The sequence below is a fragment of the Tetrao urogallus genome (assembly GCF_951394365.1).
Source record: "Tetrao urogallus genome assembly, chromosome: 4".
NCBI lineage: Eukaryota > Metazoa > Chordata > Aves > Galliformes > Phasianidae > Tetrao > Tetrao urogallus.
In genome coordinates this window covers 54,621,912-54,641,788 of record NC_136817.1, presented here as the reverse complement: position 1 = coordinate 54,641,788, position 19,877 = coordinate 54,621,912, and the positions used below count along the sequence as shown (strand labels likewise).

The following is a 19,877-nucleotide window of genomic DNA, read 5'->3' as shown; positions in this document are numbered from 1 at the left end:
ATCTAAGATAAAGAGTGTTTAGGGACAACAGGTCATTAGTAGAAAAAGTGACACTGACTGCTGATAGCATGCCCTATGGATGGAGCTCCTAGGCAAAGCTCCTAGGCAAACCAGAGTTCTGATAAGTGCACTGATGTAAGGCACTTGCAAAGTCACTGCTTCTCATTGCGTCAGATGAATCCAAACTGGGATATGAAGGACTTTGTCCAACATACACCTCCCTCTTCAGGTATCCCTCAATAGGGCACACTCATTAATATCTATCTCAAGTGGAATAGGAAGCTGTTTCTTCATTCCTCATTTTTCTGTCACTGTTTTCCAGTCCATATTTTGAAAACTTTCATCATTTTTCTTGACATTTTTTTTCCTATGTTCTTTTATTTAGCTCTTTTCTTGTGTAGCTTTTTGTCCTCTTGAACTGCTCCCACTGTCTCATAAGAATACCCCTAGCAACAAGAGCAAGCTGTTGGTTAAAACCAAAAGTGATCACTACTGCATAAGGATCTCCTTAAGGTATGACAGAGAATACTAAACTCCAGGATTACTTAAAGTTGTACAAATATTTCTCGATGGTACTAATTGCTCTATCTGTTGTCATTTCTACATTATGCACAATCTCTTTCCTACATGCAGCATTTGAGACTGCCCTGTCTCACCACACAGAAAACTTTGAGACTTGTCATAAAAAAAATTCACTACTTTTGTAAAGATTTCTGTTGTCTGAATAAGAAAATGGTTACTGGTCAGCACAATCCCCATTTTGAATTTGTGATATCTTACAGTAAAGCAAAGAGTAACCCTGATAATGCCTTACAAATATTACCATTCACAGCTGCTTAAATTTGTCCTAGATATCCAACACACAAGACATCTCATGGTTAAATTACTAGAAACAATTCTGTGGGTAAGAATAATTTCCCTCTGCTCTATTGGTTTTGCCAAGACACTTTATTGCCTTTACCTGATAACAGATGAGTTTTGGCTGCCACTAGCACAAACACAAATGCCTCACAGATAAGACATGGATAAAGACTTTCATGGGGCCAATGGATGAAACAGTTCACCCTTACAATGGTTGAATATTTCAGACAGGAAACATCTTCTTACTCAACAACTCCCAGTGGTGCTTCAGCCAACACTAGCTTGAATACAAAGGATGTCCTCCAAGCTGCAATACGGTAAATGTAAGGGGAAGAGCAGCCAAAGGGCATCATTACTCATTTAAAGGTACAAAATGTTTCCTGCTTTTGCTAATAATTTGCAAAGTTCAATCTGCCTGTGCATTACTTTGGCTTTACTTTGCATGGAAAAATAAAGCAGATAAACAATTACACTTCCATTGGTTACATTTTCTGATTCCCATGCAGCAAACCCCTCTGCTGCAGACACAATACTTAAAATACTACTTTTTAATTGATAGTTTATATTTAAAGAGAAATAGCGAGAGCAAATCTATTGAAAACTTGCCCATTAAGTAACCAACAAACACATTCTGAAATGCTATTGGCCCTGGAAAAGGACTGCAAGCCTGGAGATAGACAACTGGAGAAAAGAAAGGTGGACTGGGAAGTTTAGACCAAAAAGAATTAAAATTTTTGAGAAGATGAACACAAGTGTGCTCTCTCATATAAGAAAGAAGCCCAGAGCGTAAAGCTTCTTTAAAAATCAAGCCAGCGGTGAGACTGAGCTTATGTTGAGTATATGTTATGGTGAGTATATGTTGAGTGGTGATCTCCTAAAAGAGAATTTGCTTTTAGCACTGTCATTTTTGTCTTTATTTTTTCCATTTCTGGCATAAGAACAAATTTCTGAGAGACGCTTTTCCTACAGTAACTCATGTTCCAATCACATTTTGCTTTTTTACTTTTGAACAGTGCAAAAGTGTATGTTGGCTCTGACCATCACAAGTTTAAAATAAATCAAATCCATTGTTCCGTTCTAAAACTGACAAGGCATGCATATCAAGAGAACCGACACAGAACACAAACAATATATAGCTCAACTGAAAACATTTTATGTAAAAATACCATCTTGATATATCATGTGATTTGTATGGCATTGATTCAGACCATATCTCCCCAGTTTACATAAGATGCTTTCTTGTTACTACTATCTAAACCCATAAGATGAAACATTAAGTTGCAAGCACTTTATGCTTCAACACCTACAGCAACGACCCATAAAACAAACTATGCCTCAATAGCGGCTGTGCAAATCCCACAGTGTCTGAGTTATGACCCGAGTTGTGTTCAGCCAACCAGTCCCGTTGGTGTACCACAGGCGCCAGCACTCATCAGTGATGAAGAACACGGGATGGAAAAACAGTGACTTTCTGATACATAACAGAGAAGAGCTGTAAGGCTGACAGGATTATAAGGAGAGGAAAATGCCTTCATTCCAATTTTGGGGCTGTGATTGGAAAAGCAGTAAGAAGAATCACACTAATGGCTGAATCCTTTGCTGGATTCCTGTAGTGTATGTTTTTCTGAAGATTTAACAGATAGTTTATCAATTCAGCTGGTAGCCTAAAACTAATTGCACACTCTCTATCCCCAAGGCAAGTGATCCTGTACCCTATACAAAGGGCTATGAGCACTAACATGCAAGTGCATCTACAGCAGTAAGGAGAGTGAAAAGCTGAGCGCAATCCAACAGAGGACATGAGGCTGAGCCTCTTCTGACAGTCTAAAAGACTACTTTGGAACATGAAAAAACAAAGGGGGAACATTGCTGTCTCTCAAGCAACTTCACAACAAGGCTGTTACTGTGCACTGGCATCACACAGTTTACAAGAAATCTAGCAACACAGAAGGAAACGAAACAGTTTTCTATCCTGTCTTAGAGAACAACTTTCCTTATTTCTGACTGGCTATTTTGCAAATTATTCATTAATCCTCCAATCTTCCTCTGCTTAACCACTTTATATCAAACAGGGCAACAGAATGTCAAGCACAGTGAATTCACACAGCTTCGTTTCTAAACAAATGTTTCCTTCGGATGTTGACAGTACAGCTCTTAACACCCTGGTAGTGATGGAAGACAGCAAAGTTTGCTCTTCTCCTCCCCAAAACACAAGTTATTTTGCAATCCTTCTCAGGTGTATTCCACATTGCAACGCTGAGGAGAGAAAGGCAGCAGATAGCCCCTAGCTTACCAGAGCACGCTGCTCTCCATCAGGTAGTTGTTATTTAAGCATCGAGAAGATACCAATGAGACTAAAGCAGAAACGTGAACGTGGGACTGACCAAATTACCTCTCGGGAGTTTGGTGTGTGGTGCCTCTGGAGGTCTATTCTCAGCCCTGGCTATTTTCAGTGAAGGCAAAAGTACCAGGTCGGCAACAGCGGGCACCTTACGGCTGGTTTTTGCAAAGCGTTCAGCTCGTCTCAGCTCGAGACCCCCCGGCATTAAGCGTTTGCTTCCCGTCCCCACAGGCGCACACGTTTTTCCAAAACAGCACAGATGCACGTACCCCATGCAAGCAGGCAGCTCCCCCTGCAAGCCCCACGCCAAGTTGCGAGACCTGCTACTTAAAGGTAAAGGGAAAAACCCCAAAATAACTACAATAAATAAATAAATAAATAAATAAGCTCCGCGCCCCCACGCCGCTCCCGTCCTACCGCCTGTAGAGCTGGCCTCCTCCAGCTGAGCCGAGATGCTCTCCACCCTCCTCACATTCATGCTGGGAGGCGGGAGACGCCTGGAACCGCGGCGGGGGAGCGCGGCAGCAGCGCCGCGCCGGAGCCGCGGAGCCAGAAAGGGGCCGCGGACAGAGCGGAACGGTGCGGGCCGGGCGCGGCGGAGCGGAGCGGAGCGGAGCGGGGCCCCGCCTCGGCGGCAGCGGCACCTCCCCCGCCACCCGCGGCGGCGCGGGGCGGGCCGCAGGGCTCGGGGCCGCCGCCTCAGCCTGTGCCCCGCGAGGCCGGGGTCCCTGCCCGCCTCGTGCGCTGAGGAGAAAGCCGAGCGGAGCCCGCCGGGGAGCTGGGTCTATCGTGGGGAGTGCTCTGGGAGCCCGGGAGGGCCGCCCAGCGGCTTCACACAGGTGGTTGTGCATCACCTGTTAACGCCCTGTCTCGGTTGTCGGGACTCGCATGGTGCCGAGCCCTCGCGTTGGGGACGTTACATACCACGAGGAGTGAGGGCACGGGCTGGGGGCATCGCCACAGCCCACGGGGACTTTGGAAACAGCTCCTGTGGATCACGGCGCCTACAGAGCCAATGCCAGCAACACCACCGGCTGTCAGTGCAGAGCTGAGTGCGCATCACGCATCAAACCCAGTCCTCACTTAGAAAACATGCTTTTTAACCAAATTACGGAAAATGGTACCATAGGATATGAAATCTAGGTAGGCACACATGGAGCAGAGAAACAACACCTGATGGAAGTTATTTGCTTGGGCCCTTTGAAGGAAATTCAGATAATCCCATTAAAAACAATGAGACATTACCCTGTGATATCAGGAAAAGTTTTGGCTGTTGCACTTAAAGCAAATAGAAAATGGAGTTTTAAGAGACAGTCACAGCACCTCTAATTGTTAAAGACTTTCCACAGCATTAGAAAATGCTTTCACTACGGCAGCTCTCCCAGTTCATTTCTATGCGGAGAGCCCCTTGGTCTTTACTGTTGTTTTCTTTTATGCGAATAATAACTTGTTTCAGAAATTCCAGTTTTTTTGTTTGCTTGCATGCATTCCCTGACTATCACAGTCAGTTTTTCAAGGCAAATAAAGGTTATAGGTTTCACTACCTAAAATCTTAAACATTATTCTTGGTGACAGGACAAGGAGAAATGGACGCAAGTTACACCAGGGGAGGTTTAGGATGGATATTAGGAAAAACTTCTTTACAGGAAGGGTTGTTAAGCACTGGAATAGGCCACCCAGGGAGGTGGTTGAGTCACCATCCCTGGATGGTTCTTTAAAAACCGTTTGGATGTGATGCTTAGGGACATGATTTAGTGGAATGTTGTCAGAGTTAGGATAGTATGGTTAGGTTGCAATTCAACTTGATGATCTTGAAGGTGTTTTCCAAGCAAGCAATTCTATAATTCTATTATTATTTTTGATACTTTGAAGATTCTTATAAACTGAAAGATAAAGGAATAATTTCTACACTGTACTGCCAACAAATGTGCTAGGGAAAATAATCCTATTCTCTATTGTTCCCTGGGACAAACTTATGTCACTCCAAAATGATGGGATGACTGAGACCTAGAATGGGCCAACAGAACTACAGTGTAGTTTAACTAGCCAATAACCACTCAGTGTTGTGTCGCTTCTGCCAAGTGATTTTTTTGTTTAAAAAAAAAAAAACGCATTGCTACAAGCTTAGGAAAGACTGTGAAGAGTTGACATTCAGAGTACTATATCTGCCACACATCATCAAAAAATTTCCCTTCTATTAGGAGAATCCTCAGCTATTCAGAATATGGCTCTTCTTCATGAGAGAAATTTGGAGTAGTCAGGAGAGACACCAGGATATGCTTTCATCATCAAGACTCAACCTAGCTGACTATCAAGAAGCTAAACTACCTAACTTGAATTCATCACAATTTTGCAAGTGCCCTTGTTGTCATTTATGTGTAGTGTTTGGAGTGAGGCAGTTCTGACTTACAGCTCTCACTTCCTTTTGTTCACTTTGCTGTACCCCAACATTTTATCAAAACTCTGTGAGTTATAAAAACAATCTAAATGTACAGGAGCAGCTGGTCATAACAGAGCCAGCTTGGAAAAGAATGGTGGTAATGCATCAAAAATACCTTTGCAGTTGCCATTTAAGATTGATACAAGCAGAGAGAGCAGAATGTAATCTCTACAGCATCTGAGTACCAAATCTGTACAGAGAAGGTAGGGTGAGGAACCGTTATGATCAATTGTGTCTGAAGCAAGGGAAAGGGACCCAAATAAACTGAACTCTGTCCATAAATCTACATGCTTCTCTCAAGCTTATTTCCTTCATTTTTCTACTCTCTCTCTTTGTTGCCACCTACTTGTTCATCTCCTGTTCTTCTTGACGGGTCTTGCTTAAAATAATTTGATCATTTTCCTCTGCCTGGGTTTTTCTTTTTTCTCTCTTAGGATTTAAAGAATTCCAATGGAAAATGTCGCTGACTTTCCTGAGCTTTCTTTTGAACTTCTCCAGTTTTTGACTGTTTAATTTTCCTCTCACATTCTAAATACCCATTTTCTTGTTTCACCACTGCTACCAGTGAAAGCTAAACGTTTTCATAATATTTACTAATTACTTACAAATTAGGGATGCAATACTCAAAAATGAAAGCTTATTTGAAAGTATGACAAAATATAATTTCATGTAAATGAATACAATTTTCTGACTTCATAAACTATAGCAGCAATAGAACTGTGCAGATTTTAACCACTGAGCATTTATGTTATGATAAGGATTGGCAATAGTTGCCATATATAAAGATTAAAGATGCAAACAATTTGATGCTCTGTGTAAAACACAACATAGTTTAGAATGTGCTGTTGGTTCTTTTGCTGTTTTGTTTTTGTTGTTTGTTGTTTTTTTTTCCCCCACATTTGTTTTAAAGGGCAAATTTTTTTTTTATTATTTACCAAACCTGATTCAGTTTCCTCCAATTAGCATGTCAAGTCCATGTATCTGCTCTATATAACATTCAGTAAAAACTGACATCAACTCTGATTTCATCTTTTCTATATAATTACATTTCAACACATAATTACATTTTTGTGAATATAAAGTTTCATTCTAGTTTCTATTTTTCAAAATAAATAATTTCTTCCTTTCTTTCTCATTTATTTCAGATTCTTCTTCAGAGCTAAATGCTGGTAAAATATTGCTCATAGATTTAATGGTACATATACATTAAGATTTCTTCTAGTCATCTATGATAACGTTAATCTTTTCTTCTTGACATAGTTGATGTAGCTTCCATCTTATTTCTTTAATTAGAAGCTGAATCAGCACATTTCTATTACACTCAAATATAAACTAATTGAAAAGACTTAACAAGATTATGATTCAAATGCCCAAATGAAGCTCTGATTTCCACAACTGTTTGAAATACATAATAAATTTAATTACTAAATTAGGAAGCTAGCCTAGGAATAAGGAGGCATTTTCATCCAAAGGAAAAAAAATATATATAAGAAACCTTACACAAGTAAAAATTATCCATCCTTATTTCTGCTGCTAATATGTTCCTATCAGAGATTTTTCTCCTACTTATTTGTGTGGATGTGAAAGACTCAGACTCAGTAGGTGCATATGATTATCCAAAGATTCTGTCCTTTTAGACTCTTCTACTGCCCCACTGGTCCCGGGACATCCACAAAGGGCTAACACAGTAGTTCAGCAACCCAAACTGTATTTGCAGTAAGTAAATGAATAATTTATAATTAAGCAGTTGAATAGAACCAGAATAAACCCCCAAAAATTCAAATCACCTATCCGCTGAAGGCTTCCTGAGAAGCCATTTATTCTTGCAGTGCTTCCTCTGCTGGAGAATGGCCCTCCAGGTGGGAGCTTTCTCCTTCTTCAGAAGTTTGTGGTTTGTCATTCAGCTTATACTGCATGCTATTTACAATATTTTGCAAGAAGGTTAAGCAGACAACGAAACAGGAGAAAAAAAAAAACTAAAAACTGAATCAGAATAGTCTTCCTTCTCCAAAAAGCACTAAAATTCCATTTCTACTTTTTATTCAGGCATGAGAAAGAAAGACTGCTCTCTGTGCAACAACAGATTTCTAAGAGTATTTTTGCTCTCAGAAATATATTGCGTTTATTTTTAAGTTATATTGTGTAAGGATGCATCCAAAAAAAAAAAAAAACCACACGCATGTGTACTCTAAATCAGAAAACACTGTGTTGAGCCCATCCCAACCTAATGAAATCCAGGAAGGCCATGTGCGAGGTCCTGTACCTGGATCACAGCAATCCCAAGCACAAATACAGGTTGGGCAGAGGATGGCTTAAGAGCAGCCCTGAGGAGAAGCATTTGGGGGTGTTGCTCAATAAAAGATCCAACACAAACTGGCAGCGTGCACTTGCAGCCCAGAAGGCCAAAATCGTATCCTGGGTTGCATCAAGAGAAGCATGATGGGGTCAAAGGAGGCGATCCTGCCCCTCTACTCTGCTCTTGTGAGACCTGACTTGGAGTACTGTGTCCAGTTCTGGGGCTCTCAACACAAGGACATTGAGCTGTTGGAGCAGGCCCAGAGGGATTATCAAAGATTATCAGAGGGCTGGAACACCTCCTCCATGAGGACAGGCTGAGAGAGCTAAGACTCTTCAGCCTAGAGAAGAGAAGGCTTCAGGGATACATTATAGTGGCCCTCCAGTAGCTGAAGGGGGCCTACAGGAAAGCTGGGGAAAGCCACCCCCTTTTTAGAATGGTATGTAGTGACAGAAAAAGTGGAAATGGTTTTAAACTGGGAGAAGGTAGATTTAGACTAAATATTAGAAAGAAATTCTTCACTGTGGAGGTGGTGGAACAGGTTGCCCAGTGAGGCTGTGGGTGCCCTCTCCCTGGAAACATTGGATGGACATTGAGCAAGCTGGTCTAGTGGGAGGCATCCCTGCCTGTAGCAGAGGGGTTGAAATTAGATTATCTTATAGGTCCCTTCCAACATAAAATATTCTATGATGCTATGAACTGCAATTTATCCATACTCAAATATCACAAATGTCTATGCTCTAAATGAGAAATCTCCCACACTGCTGGGAGTTCTCTGACACTGATGGGCGTTGTGCATTGCTGGCAAGATGTTGGTAGTGGGGGCAATGTAATAGCAGCCTCTGGGGAAGGTCAGAGGCTGCTAGTGTTCCACTAATTGATGAAGGAACTGAGGCTCAAGAAGGATGCTGAGGCAAAGTACATCACAATGGTCTGCAAGCCCACGGATAAAGTCCACAACAGAGCAAAGGATATGAGTAAGAATGAAGCAGCAGCTGTAGAAAAGTAGAAAGAAGGAGCAGCAGAGAGACCCCAACTTCCTACAACCTAGTCCATGGAGTACAACCTGTAGCAAAAACAAGAAGAGGATAAGAAGTATCTGGAGTGTATCTGAGCATAGTAAGTAGGGAAGAAGTGTGTCTTTCCTTTTTAAACATTTCTCTTTTGTTTCCCAGCGCCCAAACCAAGTAATTAACTATTTATGCTGTTTGTCAGTAAATTAGCATAAGCTCCCCAAGTTTGTTTTGCCCCTGCAAACAATTGCCCAGTGACTTTCCTGCCTTTATTTTCACCCCTTTGTTCTTCCCATTTCTTACCTCCCTCCCTGCCATTGCACTGTGGGAGAGGGATAAGCAAGCACATATGGGAGTTCTGGTAAGTCAGCTGGATCCAACCCACCACAAGGTGGATATGAGGAAATCCAATATGCAAAATGAGATTGTAAGACAGAAAAGCTATTACTGCTAACAGGTAACATGTCCCTGACACAGAGAAGCTTCTATATTTAATATCTCTTTTCAGTATCCAAAATTTTAGGGAATATCAATGCTTTCAGAAAAAGTAATCTTGCATATAGTGAGTTTTGTGCTTATTAATCTCAGCCATAGCATTTCTTCAAAAGAAGTGCAGTGTGTATCCCTACTTTTGCATGGAAGGAGACAATGAAAACTGGCAAAAATTGCCTGTTACTGTTATTATACCTTGTTACTGAAAAGGTGAGAGGAAAGGGCAAGAACCTACTTTCCTTGAAACTCAATCCATTTTTTTAAATTAACAGCATGTAATAAGTTCTCTAGGGGTCAAAAGCAACTCAATTTACCAGAAAGTAGTAAACAAGTCAGAATTTGTATGTGCTAACAAAAAGAGAAAACAACCATTAAAGAGCCCTCCAATTTACTCTTTGTTTACAGGTATAAATCTGCCAAGATATGGTTTGACTTCTTTGTTAGGGCTTTTAAAACAGAACTCAGGAAAGCAGGTCCCACTCTTGATTCATTGTCAAAGAAAAATAAGAGCTTGCTTCCTTCAGACCTTAAACTTCAGTGTTGTGGTTTTTTTTCTTTGCTGCTGTTGTTTCTGTTCCTTGGCTTCACTTCAGTTCGCTGCAGGTGACTGGAGATGCTTGGTTGCTGAGTGGCAGTATTTAGATATTTTCCTTCTGATTTGTGAGACTTTTCTATTTTTGATCTCATGTTTTAGCTCTGATTCATCATTTGTAATAGTCACACTGCAGATATTTTAGAAGGAAGCCACTGCAAACTAATGCAAGGTTATATTTTTTAAAACTGCGTAATATTCAACATGACTTTGATTTGCTGCTCAGAGACTTCCTTGTCTTAATCTGTATCACGTAATCTAAATTGCTATTGAATTGTTTGTTGTCATTATTAGACTGTCACTGAAGTTATTTCATTAGCAGAACTGTGTTAGTGTATTATTTCATATTTACATAAAGGTCATGCAAAATAACAGCAATGCAGTTTTTAAGCACTTCATTCTTAGCCTGGAAGATAGCAAAACATTTTATAAGTAAAAGCATACAGGGAGCAACTTCACCTGCTGCTGAAATGTAGCCAGCTTCAGAGGAAACACAGCTGAGAAACAGTGCATTAGACAGGTGTCTCTTGAAGAAAAATACTGGCACAGTATAATTCAGCAAGCCTATTTTCTTTATGTGGAGGCATCTACAGTTTATATATATAATTTTAAATCAATGATAGGTTTAAGACCTCATGTGAAATAACATGCTCATAGTGATCTGCTCTAAGCTCAGAAGAGAAAAATAATAATTGCACAAACAAAAAACAGCAACAAAACCCCACAGCTGACCCTGGCATAGAACAGTGCCCAGACTGAGACTGTTGAGAAATCATGCTCCCACATTTTTTTCTGGCGTTTTTACATTCAGCTGTATTCCTGCTTCACATTGCTTTTTGCCTTTCACTCTCATCAGTAAACTCTTCTCCCATTCTATTCCTCTCTCTCTTCCCTCTCTCCATTCTTTCCCTTTCCTATTTATCTTGCACATGATTTCTTACAAAAACTAACAGCAGAAAGGATAATGTTTTTATGTTCAGCTAGTGGAAATCAGAGCATTAGTGCTCTGTACAGCCAGCTACAGAATGTAACTGAATGCAGTGCTTCATATTTTCCATTTTTAAATGTAGATCTGCAAGCTGCCAGATTATAATGTTTTAAGAACAAAAGTTGAGGGTGTGCTAGCTAATTCAAAAGCCAATTCATAGAATGTCAAACAATCATTATAACACAAGCATAGAAAATTTCAGTTCATTGAGTTAAAGCATTTTGGTTCCTACAGTATTTCTAAGGAACAAAGTTACTAAAATTATGGTACTAATGATTCATTTATGGAAATATGGAAAGACGCCAATCTCATACTTTGTTAGTGCATCTAAAGGCAGATATGAGGCAAAATTCTCTTTAGTGTCAATAATACTCTTTTTTAAATGATCCTAATTATACGTGAAGACTAAAAAAGCCTGTTTGTACTCATATAAAAAAGTCCAAGAGGGGATATTGATGCTGTAAAAGTACATCAAGCAGGTAAGAGTCCAAGTGAGGGGGAATAAAAACCACAACACCTACTTTAGCTAAAGGTCAATGTTGGCACAAGAACAAGTGGTATAATCTATAAGTTTAAGTTTTGTATTAAAAAGCTGCTAAGCATTAAAGAATTCAAGCACTGAAACAACATTCCAGATGAATGAGTGGAAAGGCAAAACAAATGTTTCAAGGCAGAGCTTGATTAGTCTGAATTATATGATATGATAGCTATGATAGCAGAGAGCTTTATGATCATAAATCATATATGTTTTCCTTTCCTTAACAAGAAAAGCCCTTGAGCATAATACCAAATTTATAATACAGCATGGTTCATGGAAGAAGGTCTACAATATTTATTGCAGAGATTACATTACAATCCATAATAACATGAGCCTCTGTCATAAATGTTAATCCCTTTATATAATATTCTGAAAACTTACAGAACATAACATGATAACAACTTTTCATATTTAGATGATTGTTATGAGGAAACTGTTCTCTGTGGCCAGTGGTAGATGGTCATCACAAGAGAAAATGACTTAGCTTGCAAGAAAAATAGGTGTTAGTATTTGAGGGAAATTTTTTAACTTCTAAGGTAGCCAAGTTGGATGAGCTTGAAGGAAGTTGGTGGAATCTCTATCATTAAAAAGCTTGTTTTAGCTGTTGTATAGATAACCTACTGAAGAAAGTCTAGAGCTTTTGATCCTGTCACAGCACAGCATTATTACAGACCAAGAGAGGAATGATTTCATCTGTCTATATGTACCTCTGTGGTTCTACAATTTAAAAAATAGTGCTGATTTAAGTGAGAAGATAAGTTGGCCTGAAATTGAAATACTACTATCTTCTCAGCTCACCGTACCCTTTTCTACATAAGTGGTACTCCTTGATTGTTCAGATTTTATTCTAGGAAATAGAGGTGTATTTACTGAATTTAAGATGCTTTGTTTCTTTATTTGCATACCTAAGTATTCTGTTGTCATGGAAATATCTTCTCTGAAGTCCTTGAAGACCAGTTCTCTTGCTTCAATTCTGTTTCAAATTTTCTGCATCAACTAATTTTTATTCCTACTTCAAGTTTTCTATATATAAACTTGTTATGCCTGAATGATTTAGCTCATCATTTGTCAAGCCAAAACATCAGACTGTCTGTCCACAACAATAGAAGTTTCACTTCAGACAAGTGTATTAAGTCTAGTACAGTGCCATTTGCTGACTACAATGAAACCATTTTTTAAAAATTCTTTCAGTGAAGAAGCAAACATGCTGATAAATGATTGTCAGCTCAGCAAACAAGAAAGAAATCCCAATAAGTATGAAATGGTAGAAAGGATATAGCCATAAAGAAATTCAGATAAAATCACTAGAGTAATCACAGTACAAATACTTTGTCTATGCTTCTACGTTGGTTGGAGAAAGTCTCACAATCTGTTCTGAGAGCTGAAATACTTGATTAAGGCAAAAAAAAAACCGAAACATCTTTCTTTCTGCATAAATGCCAACCTGACAGTCTCTTACTTTTTATCAGTTGCAGTCCAAATATGTTCAGATGTCTTCAGTGATCGCAGATAAAATGAAGAGATCCTGGAAGGTCAGGCTGGGAATTAATAACAACATAATTCCATTGACTATGACTGGAAGCAAATAGTGTCTTTGATAGAAAAAAAACAAATGCTTAATATGCCTTGAAGGACAAACTGTTTAAAGAAGCAGTCCAACAAACTAACAAGCTTTGGTCGCAAACAAACTGGAGGGATTTCAGAATTTAGTTCACACCGTGCTAATCTTCAATGAAAAGTCCTACACCAAAAAGTAATAATCTTAGTCTCTGAGAATCTGAAAAAAGGCACACTTGCAACTTAATGGTCAAGAAGAAGCAAAGATCAACCTTACAGTTATTGACCAAAGTCCTCTAAGGGCAAATATATACTCTCAATGGAAAATGAAGGAATATATTTGCCTTACTACCCAGTTGTTTCACCAGCTAGCAGACTCACTGTCATCTTGATGTTCAGCTAAATTGCACTGCTGCCACAGCTCCCTCAGAAAGAGAATAATAAAATCTTCTTTCATCAGGAGTTGGAAATGCATATATAAAGCATGCTGTATCTGCATGCAGCAGCAGAACTCGCCTTTTTTTTCCTCCCCCAACAGCCTCCCATATGTGCATATAACTTGATTAATTAATGACTAAAGTAGAACATAAAGCAATGTCACTGATCATATTTATTTATTATTAAATCTATAAGGCAAACTTCTATCTCTTAGCTGCTGTCATCAGCTTTCCCATCCTCTCAGTTTGATCCACTAGACTAGGCTAAAAGCCAGACTGTTAATTACTTTGTTCTTTTACTGTATAATTTTAACTGTTACAGATCAAGTCACTTAGTGGAATTTTTTTTTCTATAATAATGAAAAAATACCACCACAGTTAACTTTGACTTACAATTGTGGGTCTATGTTCTTTCTAATTTATTATTATGAAAGGACATTGTAGTGAATAAATACAAAATTTTTATAATTACAAAGCTGTGTTTCTTAGTCTTCCGTTTTTAAACAATAGATACGTATATATATAAAACAGGTTACCATCACTTCGCCTATCCTCTTACAATAAATTCTTATTTAAATGACTCTTCCTACTTTGAAAGTGCATTTTATTTTTACATCTTTCAGAAGAGTATTGAGGTATTACGAACAAAAAGAATAATTCTCAAATATGTCCTCAGTGTGCTCACTTTTAAAGTAATGCTCAATGTCAAATGACTAGTACTATCTATTAAGAGCTTGGTAGTAACATTGTTGATCATTCAGAGACATGAAATTAATTCCTACCCCTAATCAACAAAGCACAATATTGTTTGAAATGCTGAAAGCCCGAAATTAATTTTTGTTTCTCCTTTCACATGTGTGTAAAAAAAAAAATCACGTTATCACACTTACATGCTCTCCTCAACAAATGTAACATTTTACAATAAGCTAAACATTAAATTGACCAAAATCTCAAAGATCTGTCTGTAAGATTATCATGACCTCTATGATACAGTTTACGAGTGCTGTCTGTATTAGATGTAACTCTGTTGATTTTGAAATTTGAAAGATGTGGTTTGTTAGCAGCTATGAAAGCTTACACTTCCACAAGAGTGAGTTGAAAAGAGAAGGAATTACCAGATCACAGACTAGACCAATATGCAATGGCCTCCTACTTTGTTCTCACACAATGTTAGCTCAACAAAAATGCCTGTATGAGTCACAGATAAAAGCAGTGCAGAAAAAGAATTTATTGCCAAGAATTAACTTGGAAGAGCCAATGAAGTTAAACATTCCTGTATACTTACTGTATTTTGGGGTCACAAGAAAACTCACACCATTCTCAGTCAGTTAGATGATTTAGATTGACTCTTTTGTCACAGGAATCAAACTTAATCCTAAATTGACAGTTTTAATTCATAGATCTACCGTGCTCTTGGGAACACCAGAACTTGAGTTTTCTGAAATTCATGCCACCTCTTATGAGTTCTGTCTCTACAGTAATCATAGAAAGTATTTACTAGTTTTCCTACATGAAGTTATTAGAATTGAAAAAGAATTTGCACTTGCACTGCATTCAAGATTTGCTTTCATGTATCTTGTTTACCTCTCTTTTATTTTCCTCCCTTCCTTCAATACGATTCTTATTTAATTATCATAGAGGCAGAATTCAGTAATTCAGAATTCAGTTCAGTAAATTATTCATTGAGTCTGTTCAGTGACCGACTACTATTACTCAAAACTAGCTTGACAAGATGAGGGCAAATATAAACTCAAGAATTGCGGAGGATCCAAGATAATAATTTTCAGAAGTGATATGTACTCTGATAGAAGCAAGGGGTAGGAAGTCAGGAAACCATATGAAAATTCAGTAAGCCAGAGTTAGAAAACAAAAAATACCATTATACATATACATATATACATATATACATATACATTAGTAAATACATAGTATTTACTACAGCAAATACCCAATTCCTGAAAGCACTTTTGAAAGACAAAATAGGCTTCTCAAATAATTAACCAATAATTAAGTATTAATTTTTAACCACTAAGAATGGATAGCACAAATGCAGATAGCCCTAGCCTTTGACCACTTTCCAGCTTTTCCCAGCTTATAAGAGAATATAACTGTATGAGTAGTGAGGTACTGAAAAAATTTGTCCAAAAAAGTTGCAGGTGCCCCATCCTTGGAAACATTCATGCCCATTGGATAGGGCCCTGGGCAGTCTGACCCAGTAGGTGGCAACTAGGGGGGAAAGAACAGGATGATCTTTAAGGTTCCTCCCAACCTCAGCCATCCTATGATTCTATGATGACATGGAAAAAGAATCCTTACTCTCAGCTTCAGTCAGACTTTCACATATGCCAGCAACAAAGGCAGACCACTAGGATTGTCTGTTTCTGTTGCATTTCTCGACCATTATGGTTTAAACACTTTGGAGACCCTTTCAGGGATATCACATCCTTTGGCTTCAGGGAAAACTGTAAATAAACATGGAAGTAAGGATCAAGAGGGAATATGCATAACATTTTTTCCCAGCTTATGCCAAGTAGTCCTTAGCAGGACTTGATCCATGAAGCTTCAGGGTATAGTGAAAAAAATAACTGGCTTATTGTCATAAAAGGCAGCATTGTTAACTTCCATGTTATTCCTATTTCATATGAGCCTGAAGGCACACAATTAGTCACAACAATGCCTTGTCACATCAGGTTTTTTCAGCTCTGTCACAAAACTAAAAACCAGTTTCTGGCAAAAGCAATTTTTTCTCCATAAGGTACATTTTGAGGCTTCTTCTGAATCCTACCCAATGAAGACTGCTTTATGAATGACAACTATGTATAGAAAAGATTGTCACTCTCATTAGGGATGATGTGCCCTAAACCACCTACTGTACATGAGTTCTTTTTTTGATTGGTAGAAGTTGTGACTACACTGTTGAATCAGAAATGAAATTACAGGCTTGTATTCTTTAAAATCTGTTAGATCTTTTCATCTTCTCAATCCTATTTTAACAAGAGAAAGATGGTCTATAGAATAAATTACTTTTTAAATGGCATATGTGCACATTTAATACTATTAGGGCACAAAGTATCAGACTAAATGGAAACAGAAATGGAGATGGGAAGTTGCTGCCATGGCCAGGGCAAGTGGGGTCAGGAAATAGGAAGGAAATTCATTCTGCTAAGTCAAAGGTCTATGCAGCAAATATTGCCAGGAACTGTGCTGAAGTCAGAAACTGGGATAGCAAAGATTAGGTGGGGAGATCAGGACAAGGCTGACAGAATTGAGCAAGTAGGACATAAATTTAACTAGGAAACAAGTTTAACAAAGGCAAAATAAAAAAAAAAAAGACACCTTTACAATAGTCTTTAAAATCTGGCAAGTTTTGGTAAACTAGCAGTCAGGCTAACACTAGCTTCAGCTGTCAGGGTTTATCAAGCCTTCATTCTCCTGTGGCACTGACTAGCAAAGGTAAAAAGACTGCTTTGACATGTGTATCATGATGTATTGATGAAGATAAAAAACAAATCAAACAGGAGACTGCAAGCTTGTGGTGGCTATATAGCAACTACACCTTTTAAAATTAAAGAATACTTAAAAGCATAACTAGCTGGAAATAACTGTATAACCAGCATAACTGCTGGAAATTGTTTTGTTTGACTTTGTTTCTTTACTCATATACACAGTGAATTGTTATCAGTAGATTTTCATGTCATGATAGCAATAAAAGGAGATATGGAGCGTCATCTGCCACATAGTATAATAACATTGCCAAACCTGAAAATCACAGGGAAAAATAGTCTAGGCTAGACAATGCCAAAAATGAACTGGTTTAAAAGTGTTTGGTGATCTGGGAAGGACATGAGCAAACACAGAAGTACTATGTTCTAAGTAGAAAATAATGCATTTTCTTTCTCAGGAAGAGTCCTAGTCCTTTATCTTAACAGTTGATGATTCTCATCTACCTATTAGCCTTACCCGATGGCCTGTTTTGTCCAAATATTGTATAATTCAGTTATCTCCCAAATGGCAGATATTAGATGTTTTTTCCACTATTAACTAAGAAATATAGTGGTGATATATTCCTTGACCAATACTGTTGACAAATTAGGAATCATATAGAAATAATGTTCTGGTACAACCTTTCCAACATCAGGTATCCAATATTCATGACCTTGAGAAACAGTATAAAAAAAATCAGAAGGAACTTTTGGTCAAAGCAATTCCATCTCCAAAACACTGCCAACATTTCAAAAATCCCTTACAACTAACAGCATGAGACAGACAACAGATCTTAAGACATAGCATGAAATACATTGTTTGTGGTTTTGCAAAACTGTCAAATACAAATGCATAGGCATCAGAATATTGCTTAAGGGATATGTACTGATGTAGCTTCCTGAAGAGAAGACCTAATAGTGTCCATCAATTACTGACCTAGGGGTCTACATGGCAATCCCTAGTCATTTCAGAGTAGGCAATATTAATTATTTGAAAACTTATTTGATACTAAAGGGAGATTCAGCATTTGTTTCTCTAAGTATGCCTGTGTGTCTTAGAAACACACAGCATAAGCTGTATCACTATCCAGCAAGAAAAAACAAATCTTTGTTACCACTGTATCAGACTACTTTCCGAGTTAAAAAAAAAAAAAAGTATCTATAAACTTAACATTGAAAGAGAGAATTTCCTCTGTAACTACTTCTTGCTATGGGAATTCACTAGCATTTTATACAGCTAATAAAAACATAGGCATGTATTGTAGTGTTTAGCATTTGTAGGATGAAAGATATTCAGTGAAAGAGCTTTTCCATAGTTACTAATGACACAGGCCCTGAGATTAACCACATCTGTTCTGTTTTTAAGATAGACATGCAGGGTTTTAGTTTTAACTTACATTGAACTGTCTGGACCAAAAATCATCCTTTGGTTTTAGAGCTCAAAATTTTTCTGAGCTATTTCAGATAGCAATAAGAAAAAGCAGCACAGTTATTAATCATAACTCAACTTCGCTGACAGACAACATGTTGCAAGACAACTTGTTGCCATAACTGCCTGCAACATGCTGATTCAAAATGAGAACATTGTTATAATTGTGCATTATTATATACTTTTGAAGAGATTGAATTCTGAAATAAGTGTAAAAATTCAACAATCTACAGAGTTACATGTACAGCAAAACATAACAGAGGATGCAGTAAAATCTCCATTTATGTCAGATAAACCAGTAATAGGTATTGGAATGACTAGTAATTTTCAGGTCTAAATGCATTAGAAAATTACATCTCTGGAACAGTAATATCCAAATCCCTAAAATTAATGCTTTTTTTTCCCCCCCCCTTTGAATATTTCTTTTCACCTGGATTACTCACTATAAAAAGATATTTTAGTGTATCAGAAGCAAACAGATACCTTACTAATTATTCACATGCCTTAAAAATTAAGTCAGTCTTACTCAGAGGATCAACTAAAAGGATTACAGCTCAAACCTGGATTCATTTTCCAATCCTGACAGATTGTACTTTCTCTGTTTCCTTATCTGTAAAATGAAGCTAGTTTTGAATGAAAGCACACAAAAAACCAGCCTCTATATTTTTCATGGAGCAGTCCTGCTTGGTATTTTTGAATATAAGACAAAATTGTTATTAGGCATCTAAAGTACAGCACAGAGGGCATTGTAACATAATGCCAGCATGACAAAGCCAAACATACTACTCAAAAAAAATTCTTTTAGCACTCTTTCATTATTCAAATCATGGAATAAACTGTTTGTTATGAAAACAGAAGTCCTCCTGATTTGAGTAGATAAATGGGCTTCCATAAAAAGTGTCTAAGTTTAAGAGTCAGTGGTAAATAAAAATTAAGTCAAAATGAAACCATCATTTTTACTCTTACTCATTACAAATGGAAAAGAAAAAAAGAAACCAACCTATCATACTGAAGCCACTTCAATGGAAAACATGATCCTTTATTACTATATAGAAAAACCTAGACATCGCTGATGAACTTGCATGTTTTTCAAGATAACCATAATACAAAAACCAGTATAATAGCTATGTACTCATTTATTCTGTATTTGGAGAACGACTAATTTTTTTACCATATCTCAAGCTATAGAAGGGGAGAAAAATAATTTCACAGAAAGATCCTAAGGTGTTGACAAAAATTCCCCATTTGCAAGGAACTTTGTAAGAGGGATGAGGTGGAGTGAAATTCTGAGTTCTGTGGTAGCATTTGCCGTGTTTCTGCATATGAGTACACAGGACTGAAGCCATAGGTGAGCAGCATAGATGGATAGCTGTCATGGCAAGGGTTATTACCCGATAAAGGACAAATAGAA

General features: G+C 37.9%; 1 protein-coding gene across 3 annotated transcripts in view; it reads right to left on the bottom strand.

Moving 5' to 3' along the window:
• The window catches only part of KCNIP4 (potassium voltage-gated channel interacting protein 4), a gene marked incomplete at both ends in the record, with an annotated part of 382,566 nt that extends 378,886 nt beyond the window's left edge, over positions 1-3,680 (bottom strand). For all 3 annotated transcript variants that reach the window (XM_079534461.1, XM_079534460.1, XM_079534465.1), the window contains one exon: positions 3,620-3,680. In XM_079534461.1, the coding sequence (XP_079390587.1) occupies positions 3,620-3,680 (61 nt within the window). The remainder of the gene's footprint in view (positions 1-3,619) is intronic.
• Positions 3,681-19,877: the final 16,197 nt, after the last annotated feature.